Below are 10061 nucleotides of genomic sequence, written 5' to 3'. Positions count from 1 at the left end.
GTGTGTATGTGGCTGCTGCAGAGTTGATGTTCTTGCAGAGTGTTCGGTCCACCTCCCCAAACTTTGCATCCTCCCTTCTGAAGAGCTCCACAGCTGTCTTCTTCCTGGACTGTAGGGTGTACTTGACTGTCTGGATTGCATTAAATGTCGATACATTCATGTTGCCACTCCTTTGATCAATTACATTGTTCATCAAACTAAAAGAGGACTCCACTCTTGGTCCATGAAAGATGGAGAGGCAGCATTTAACCAAAGCACTGAGGGTTGGATACTTGTCTGGCTTGTCAAAGACAGTACCCCACCACTCCACCATGCTATCTCCCTCCTTGAAACTGGGAATGCTCAGGTCAACATTGAACAGCAGGAGCTCTCTATGGACGTCGTGACCTGCTGGCAAGAGGTGCCCCAGCATACCACTCAGCCTGCCAAGAAATAGATGAGAATCTGGAGTCAGTGTAAGGACATGAGGTAACAAAAATCCCCAAAATATGCCAAACCCCCCCCCCCCCCCCCAAAAAAACCCTTTCAAGTTCATACTTACCTCTTCAGCTGTATGGTTGCCTGTGAGTGGCCTCTCAGAAGTGGGTCCAGAGCAGACAGGGCCCTTGTAGATACTGAGTTGTAGTACTGTTGTTGTCTCCTCATGCCACAGCTTCTGACAGACCCTCTTTTTTCTTTCCCGGCCTTGCGGAGTCATGCCTGTGAAAGAATATGAATTAATTTAAGTGTAAATACAGTAAATACTCCTCATCACTAATAACTTCATTACAAGTAAAAGTGTTAGTTATTGTAAGAGATTGTAACATCAAGTCTTATCACCTTTACGGTTGAGTTCCTCATGCATCGTCCTGATTCTGGCTCTTGCCGCCTGATTAACACTGTACTTTGTGTAAATTAGTTCCAAGGGCTCTCTGTACAGCTCCTTGTCTGCAGTGGAGAGGTAGCCAAAGTAGAGGACCTTGTATGCTGGCATCATGGCATGGGTCGCCATGCTGGCATCATATGCAGACAGCCAACGATGTGGTACAAAGCCCCTTTGAGGGCTAGAGGCGGGGACATCTAACATGAGACATACCTCCTTGAGGTGCATCACCTGACAAAAGACAGATTGGCCGTGGTCTAGTGCTGGCAAATTTAGGTCATACCAACTTCACACAGGTGGAATGAGCGATAGATAGATAGATAGATAGATAGATAGATAGATAGATAGATAGATAGATAGATAGATAGATAGATAGATAGATAGATAGATAGATAGATAGATAGATACTTTATTCATCTCCAAGAGAAATTCACAATATTGTGAGTACCTTACAGAGGTCGCTAAAGCGCTGTAGTCTCAAACGTGCTTGGCACTTGTTTACCTGGTCTGGACACCATTGATGGTCTACTTGGAGATCACTGAACAGCTGCTCCAGGTAGTGGTCAAAGGGCTCTGCAAACTTCTTTGCTGCATTGTGGATATGGTGACAGGAGTCTCCATCAATGTCTAGCAGGGTTGGACAGTACTGGTGGATCCTTGTCTCAAGACCGGTCTTGCTGCCCCTCATGACGGAACATGAGTCCATCAACATGCTCACAAGATTTTTCCAAGGGATGTTATTTTGCTTGAAGAAATCACAGAGCAACCTCTCAAGGTTGGCAGCGTTCACCTTCACGACCTCTAAGGACCCCAAATGCTCCACCATCACCTTCCTCAAGTCAGCATGGAAGTAGCAGACGAGCATGGAGAGGACCTTCAAAATCAAAAGGTTTTATTTGCCACGGAACATTTTTACAGGGCACACACTCAAGCAAAATTGGAAGGATTTCAATGGCTATAGTAAAATTTAAGACAAACCTTTTTGTTGTTGTTTGACATGCTTTCATCCAAATTTAAAGAAAAGGGAAATCTCCTGAGGTCGGAGAAGGTCCTTTCAGAGTACGTCCGCCCTACACAAAGTCAGACAGATTTATTTGTCGTCACATGCAAATTCTAATAGGTACAATATAAAGTTAATGTTTGCTGCTGGCTCCTATGATGTGCTAAAAGAATAATAAAAAAAGAAAGAAATATAAATACCTAGACCATGGATCATCTTATACGATGCTGCCGTTCTCGACAGCTTCATTCCCTGTAAACCCACTTTGTCCAGAGCAAGAGTCTGGGCGAGCTCCACAATAACTGGAGCCACAGCAAATGGGAGGGAATGCTCTGCGATCACTCCAAGGACCATTGCCTAGAACACATTCATAAAACAAGTTATGAATGAATGAATTTATTTTCGAACATTTATACAAAAATGCCATTCATCTATTAATAAAAAATGTAATAAAGTATTTATACATGTTCGAAAAAGGGGTAGGAAGAAGTAAACATTTTTTTTATTCCTACCCCTTATTCCTTTCTCCTGGGTCATATAAAATATATTCTGCGTTAATATCTATACAAATATATTATGCATTCTATAAAGCCACTACAAAATATATACATATATATAATATAAAAGCATCAATATAGACACAACATACATATACTACATAAACATCATTATAAATATAATATGTACCTCTACACATACATACATACCTATATACATACTACATAAATATCCATATAAATACAATTTCTATACCTAACATCTATACAACTATTTAATAAATACTAATCAGTTTCAATCTAGTAATGTTTATGCTTTATTTATTTATATATATGTAAATATATATTTATATATATCCATAAAGTCCCCCGACAGCTCAACATGCAGAAGCTTTTCATTGCTGTTAAAGCTATGTAGCAAGTTATGTAGTAAATGTTAATCTAGTGTATTCAATGTTTAGGTGATAATGCTGCCAGTGACCTGAACTGGTAGTGTACTCTATGCCTAAATGGTGAGGTTGCCTGTGCTGACTAACAGGCTTGCACCTACCTCTGCATTTGCAATGCGGTTCACAGTCGATACAGGGATCTTTGCCTGGCACTGCTGCCTGATTATTTCTGGTCCCTGGCTTGTTAATGCTGTCCCTCTGCTTTGAAGAAAGGTGCTGGCTACACTGTGTGTTGATGCTATGACCTGCATCTTCTTCTTGTGCACTTCTGTTTGACAGTGTGCCTGCAGTGCATGGCTGCCCTTGTTAGCATAGTTAATGTCTTTCTGACAGAGAATGCACCGTGCAAACCCCTGCTTACTGATCTTCCTGAACTGGTCTGACAGATGAAATGACAGCTCTTGTCCTTTCACTGTGACTTTGACTTCTAACTTGAGCCAAGACCAGTTCCAGCTGCACTTGATGCCTGCATCCAGTTGTTTGACAGCCACAGCATCTTTCTCTCCTAACACACTCATTCTGGAAATACATTGCAAGTATTAGGGTTAACTTACACTGTAGCTTAATTGATCTGTTCACTTGAAAATTTTGATTTAAAGAAAACACATTTTTTCCAAGTGTAGAAAAGGAGTGTTTCACAAGTTCAGAACAATAAACTACTGGCCTACCCTAACCCACAGACTAAAACTGCACATCTCTTTTACCCATAACATTAGTCCTAAATACATACTTAGATTTCAAATTGAAAGCAAAAGTATTTACAGTTACAATATACTAGGTTGATAAGTGACATAAAGAAAAGGACCATAATAGTATGAATGGCCAGGTTTCACACCAATTTTGTACCTTACACTAACATTACTTCTTTGATATAAATAGCATGTCCTGTGACACATGACAGGCAAATTCCGAAAATTCGCTAACGTAATGTAACATTAATTTGTTGAGTCACGAAAAGCTAGCTTGAAAAGCTAAGCTAGCTCGTTAGCTTCAGTCAACGTTACCTTTAGCCTCAAGCCGGTCCCCTCAGCATCCGACAACTCAAACGTCCAAAGCAAAAAGGTCCAAACGTCCAAACCGGAAAACGTCCGAATCAAAAAAGTCCGAACGTATAAACCGGCAAACCTCCAAATCAAAAAAGTCCGAATGTCCAAACCGGCAAACGTCCACATCGGCGAATGAGTCGTGACTGACAGTCGTCTGCACGAGCGCTCTGGTCAGCACGAGCAAGCTGCGTGTACACTTCACAGACCAATCAGGTAGCAGCTAATATTTCACCGCTGTCGCGCTCATAGGGGGATGTCTTGTTGAATCCAAAGCTCCCTTCAGGCACACTCACAATTTCGCAGCTCACCATGGCTCCGCGCTCTTGTGTATACACCAAAGTCCCAACAAAACTATTTCTGGTATACTATAAGTCCCATCCTCCCATTTTTTCATCGGATCTACACGATTCACGTAGGTCACCTATTTTGGATTCAAAACGGCGAATTTCGCCGAAAGGTGAGTGATTTTCATGCATGTAAATGACATTAACCATATGCCAATCATCTATAGTTTTTATGCCTAGCTTTAATGTCACTTCACGGTAATTCAGTCAGACAACTCACGTTTACTTAATAAGTTTATTGCAGCATACAGTATTGTGTTTGGCGTGTGGGCTCCGAACTTCATTACTCCTCGTAGATTATTTAAATGCAGACATTAGGAGCAATGAGATAGGACTAACCCCTCGGAGCCCGCAGGTGGAAGCCGGGGAGGAGGTGGGGACAAACTTCACACAGCACTGAGCAGAACAGCAGGAGCACTGCAAGCAGAGGCAGAGACAGGGAGGCTTGCCGTTTAAATAGACCGCCGAATGAGGATGTTGAGATCAGCTGATGGAGAGGTGGTGACGTGTCAGTATGATGAGCGCGGCTCGAGTTGTCTGCCTGAACTAGCTTGCAGGCGGCGCCCCATTTCAGTCAGACAACTCACGTTTACTTAATAACTTTATTGCAGCATACAGTATTGTGTTTGGCGTGTGGGCTCCGACTTCATTACTCCTCGTAGATTATTTAAATGCAGACATTAGGAGCAATGAGATAGGACTAACCCCCCAAAACTGCAGTGGAGCCCGACGCCGAATTGGCAGGGATCTAATATGTGTAGACCCGGGTATGCATCACCTTCAGGCCATTTCCATGGAGCACCGCGGCTCCATGAGAAACATACTACCTAGTGACTATTATGTGTAGACCTGGGTATGCATCACCTTCAGGCCATTTCCATAGAGCACCGTGGTTCTATGAGAAACATACTACCTACTGACTATTATGTGTAGACCTGGGTATGCATCACCTCAGGTCATTCACAAAGCACCGAGGTCCTACTAGACAACTAATAAGGTTACTGCAAGTGACTTACAAGTATTTTAAACCCCCAGCAACCACCCGATATGCAACGATAACTCAGCAAGGCAATTCGTAGATTTATTTTGATTTAAGGGTTGCTAGAGCTCACAAGCTTTTGTGCTGCCAGAATCTCTCTCTTATGAAGTCTGACGTATCTTTGTAAGCGGATGATGACCATCGCCCACGGGATTTCAGGGTCGATGCAGGGGGAGCCCCACAGCCGGAGCCCGGTCTTTAGGAACAAAACCCCTTCTGCAGTCGAGGAATGAGACTCGATCCCCGAACAGAGACGGCAACACGGCAACGCACACGAAGAAAAGTAAGACGCAAATAGCAATCTAAAGATATTACAAACTTCACACAGCACTGAGCAAAACAGCAGGAGCACTGCAAGCAGAGGCAGAGACAGGGAGACTTGCCGTTTAAATAGACCGCCGAATGAGGATGTTGAGATCAGCTGATGGAGAGGTGGTGACGTGTCAGTATGATAAGCGCGGCTCGAGTTGTCTGCCTGAACTAGCTTGCAGGCGGCGCTCCATTTAACGTAATGTATAGGTAAATTCATTACTCCTGACTGTTAACTAGCTAATGATAATATTACTGTGGGTTTACAGAACAGATTTACCTCTCAACGGTCCTCTCAGCCGGAGATGCACCAGCTGACTGAGGCGCTTCTCCTCTTCTTCCAGCATAAAATTAAAAATAAATACATAAAGGTAACAGCTCTGGCTCCATAAATGATCTTCTCTTCCTTCTTTCTTTCTGTCTTCCTTTCTCTCTCTTTTTCTGTCTCTCTCCTTTCGTGGGCCTGGACGGCAGAAACCTTGACATAAAGGTAAGGGCGTTAACATTTGGTGACGCAACCCGGAAATCCTCCGAAGGCCAGACCGTCTCATTTCACAACGGTTGACACTGCCCTTGAACGTGCCTCCAAAGGACTCACCTCCGCAGACCGCGTAGGCTGTGTCCTCCGGAGAATGCAGACCCTGAATTGAGACACAGCTTCTGTATAGACTTTACAGAGCAGGGGGTAAAGTGGGATTTGTTTGGGTCCCAGCACACATGTGAATAGAAGGAAATGAGGGAGCAGATAACATGGCAAAGAGAGCTATAAAGATGAAAAGCTTTGGACTGTGTTTGCCTTATGGACCGGAGTATAAAGAAATTATAAATAAGTGAGTTAAAGATGCATGGCATGGGAAAATGAAAAAAAGAGGAGGTTGTATTTTGAAATTCAGAGTACAGTGGGAAAGGAAAAATATTATGTTAAGTGCAAAAGAAGAGATTCAGTAGTAATAACTAGACTGAGGCTCGGGCATTGTGGGCTCAAGAGTGGGCTGGCCCTGATAGGGAAGCACCCTGATGGAAAGTTTGACTGCTAAACTTGAACAACTGGGCGAAAGTTAAGAGACTGTTGGAATTCTTGCACAGAACCAGTTTACAAACAAATATAAGAATTGATCTAAGGACTTAATTCATCGACCTGAGGAGGGTAGCAATAGGCTGTTGTTGCGTCTAGCCTGCCTTACCCAAAGAAGAAGAAGAACTCTTGTTCTCATGCAACACTTGCCAGCACTCTTTCTTGATCGATTTCCCGGTTCCGACCCCCTGCCTGTCTTCGACTTGTCTTCTGCCTTGTCCCTACTTAGATTGTGTTTTATTATGGACTGATACCTGATTCTGATCCTACTGCCTCCTTGAAGACTTTCTCTGCTTTTTCTCCCACGGTACTGTTGCCAAGTTTTTGTATTGCTGTGAGTGTTTCTTCAATAAAGAGAAACAACTAGCATTTTTCTGTTTTTGTGTGCTGCTTTTGGGTTCTAACACCACCCGTTTAAGTACAATCTGTCCAGCTATGGACCCAGCGCGCACTGGAACACCAGAGGAGCGTCTTCAGAGGGTCGAGATTGCTCTTCAGCAGCATGAGGCAGCTTTTGCTTCCACACAGAGCGACATACAACAGACTGCTGCTGCTCAGCAACAGGCTGCTGCTGCTCAGCAGCAGGCACTGGCTGTATTAGCTGCACAGGTACAGCAGTTAGCTGGAGTCATTAACCAGGCAGCAGCTTCAGCTCCTCTGTCACAAGGCAGAAATGTAGTTTTATCATGAATATTTTACTAATCCCCCGCACCTGTAAAGCTCATGCACTTTTGATGGACAGTCTGATGGACGAAAGAGGAGCCTGACTGACCGGACTCTGGTCCAATTGGCTGCTGAGGGGAGGGTTTAAAAAGACAGGTACACAGAAGAAAGCAGGAAGGAGCAGAAGGCAAAGGAGAGCACAACAAGAACGGAACAAAGAGCGGAAAAGGGGAAACAGACGTGAGAGGCAAGAGACGGAATTGGAGAGGAGCAGGCACGTGATGTACGGATGGCAAACGAGAGAAAGAGAGAGCAGAGCAGGACTTACATCCAGACGCCAAGGATTGAGATCGAGAGTCAGCAGCAGTTTGAGGAACTCTGCCTGCGCTGTAAGTATCCCTACGGGACAGTAGTAACACTCTTGGTTGGATGGTGCAGCAGTTGTCTTATTGTGTTAGTCTACACGATACTGGCAGTCTTTCTTTGTGTCAACAGTTCCGTCCGGTAACGAGTGAGTGAGCGACGAGGAAACCCTGCGAGGGAGACAGCAGGCAGAGGTGGTCGCGGACGAGCAGAGCACATCGCCGGCTGCTTCTTTTAAGTTGACTTTTTAAGCTCCTCCATTTTAAGTACTGAACTCTTAGCCTCCCCTGTTTTTATCTGTTCTTTTAACCCACTTTTAGCAAAGACATTTTAGGACGTCTTTATTGTTTTATTGTTTTAAACCTCTTTTATTATTGACAGTGCTGCTCTCACACCTGACAACTCAAACGTACCTGTCCATAACTTACTCCTTTTCTGAACACCAAAATCCACTCTAGCTACAGTACCTTACAATACCACTGACACTTTTATGTTTTATGTTATCATGGCACTTAAAGGATGTTTCTTAACATCAGGCACAATGGTTACCGGGTGCGTCTCAAAGCTCTAAACTGCAGTCTCCTCGCTCCTTGGCTGAACCGGAAGTAGTTACTGATGCGCCATTTTAACTTGCGTCCCAAAGCTCTAAACGCTGCTGGAGGAGAGAGGAGACTGATTTTCTCTGACAGACACGCCCCCTTATCGAATATCACTCACTGATTGGACGCTGCAGCGGCTCGTCACTAAGGGTGCCCTGAAATAGACCTTAAAACAGTCACTAAGGGTTTCCTGAAACAGACCTTAAAACAGTCACTAAGGGTTTCCTGAAACAGACCTTAAAACAGTCACTAAGGGTTTCCTGAAACAGACCTTAAAACAGTCACTTAGGGTTTCCTGAAACAGACCTTAAAACAGTCACTAAGGGTTTCCTGAAACAGACCTTAAAACAGTCACTAAGGGTTTCCTGAAACAGACCTTAAAACAGTCACTAAGGGTTTCCTGAAACAGACCTTAAAACAGTCACTAGGGGTTTCCTAAAACCAAGATTAAAACAGTCACTAAGGGTTTCGTGAAACAGACCTTAAAACAGTCACTAGGGGTTTCCTAAAACCAACATTAAAACAGTCACTAAGTGTTTCCTAAAACAGACCTTAAAACAGTCACTAAGGTTTTCCTTAAACAGACCTTAAAACAGTCACTAAGGGTGCCCTGAAACAGACCTTAAAACAGTCACTAATGGTTTCCTAAAACAGGCCTTAAAACAGTCACTAAGGGTGCCCTGACACAGACCTTAAAACAGTCACTAAGGGTGTCCTGAGACAGACCTTAAAACAGTCACTAGGGGTTTCCTGAAACAGACCTTAAAACAGTCACTAAGGGTGCCCCGAAACATACCTTAAAACATTCTCTAAATGTGCCCTGAAACAGACCTTAAAACAGTCACTAATGGTGCCCTGAAACAGACCTTAAAACAGTCACTAAGGGTTTCCTGAAACAGACCTTAAAACAGTCACTAGGGGTTTCCTAAAACCAAGATTAAAACAGTCACTAAGGGTTTCCTGAAACAGACCTTAAAACAGTCACTAAGGGTGCCCTGAGACAGACCTTAAAACAGTCACTAAGGGTTTCCTGAAACAGACCTTAAAACAGTCACTAAGGGTGCCCTGAAACAGACCCTTAAAACAGTCACTAAGGGTTTCCTGAAACAGACCTTAAAACAGTCACTAAGGGTGCCCTGAAACAGACCTTAAAACAGTCTCTAAGGGTGCCCTGAAACAGACCTTAAAACAGTCACTAAGGGTTTCCTGAAACAGACCTTAAAACAGTCTCTAAGGGTGCCCTGAAACAGACCCTTAAAACAGTCACTAAGGGTTTCCTGAAACAGACCTTAAAACAGTCACTAAGGGTGCCCTGAAACAGACCTTAAAACAGTCTCTAAGGGTGCCCTGAAACAGACCTTAAAACAGTCACTAAGGGTTTCCTGAAACAGACCTTAAAACAGTCACTAAGGGTGCCCTGAAACAGTCCTTAAAACAGTCTCTAAGGGTGCCCTGAGACAGACCTTAAAACAGTCACTAAGGGTGCCCTGAAACAGACCTTAAAACAGTCACTAAGGGTTTCCTGAAACAGACCTTAAAACAGTAACTAAGGGTGCCCTGAAACAGACCTTAAAACAGTCTCTAAGGGTGCCCTGAAACAGATCATAAACATACGTCTGTTTTTGATGAGCTGAGATTGAAAAGTGTTTGATGTGAGTTATAAACACAAAATACTGAACACAAAATCATAAATTCAATATAACAGAGGATGGATTGTTATATCTGATTGTTTTTGTCAGATTCACTGTCTAATGAAATAGAGTAATAGAGTCTAATACCAGATAGAATATATATCAATGATCAGTTATTCCTACT

At 43.3% G+C, this 10061-nt stretch overlaps 1 protein-coding gene across 1 annotated transcript; it reads right to left on the bottom strand.

Moving 5' to 3' along the window:
* LOC117819281 lies at positions 1 to 1890 on the bottom strand. Its single transcript, XM_034692562.1, has 5 exons — positions 1841 to 1890; positions 1365 to 1736; positions 820 to 1093; positions 542 to 699; positions 1 to 422 (listed from the first exon to the last, which is right to left on the bottom strand). Exons 1-5 carry the CDS (start codon positions 1859 to 1861, stop codon positions 372 to 374), a joined length of 876 nt encoding a protein of 291 aa, XP_034548453.1. The 5' UTR covers positions 1862 to 1890; the 3' UTR covers positions 1 to 371.
* Positions 1891 to 10061: the final 8171 nt, after the last annotated feature.

The sequence above is a fragment of the Notolabrus celidotus genome, chromosome 9, assembly GCF_009762535.1.
Source record: "Notolabrus celidotus isolate fNotCel1 chromosome 9, fNotCel1.pri, whole genome shotgun sequence".
Lineage (NCBI taxonomy): Eukaryota > Metazoa > Chordata > Actinopteri > Labriformes > Labridae > Notolabrus > Notolabrus celidotus.
Note: the sequence above shows the minus strand (reverse complement) of the source record. Positions and strands in the feature narration are given on the sequence as shown.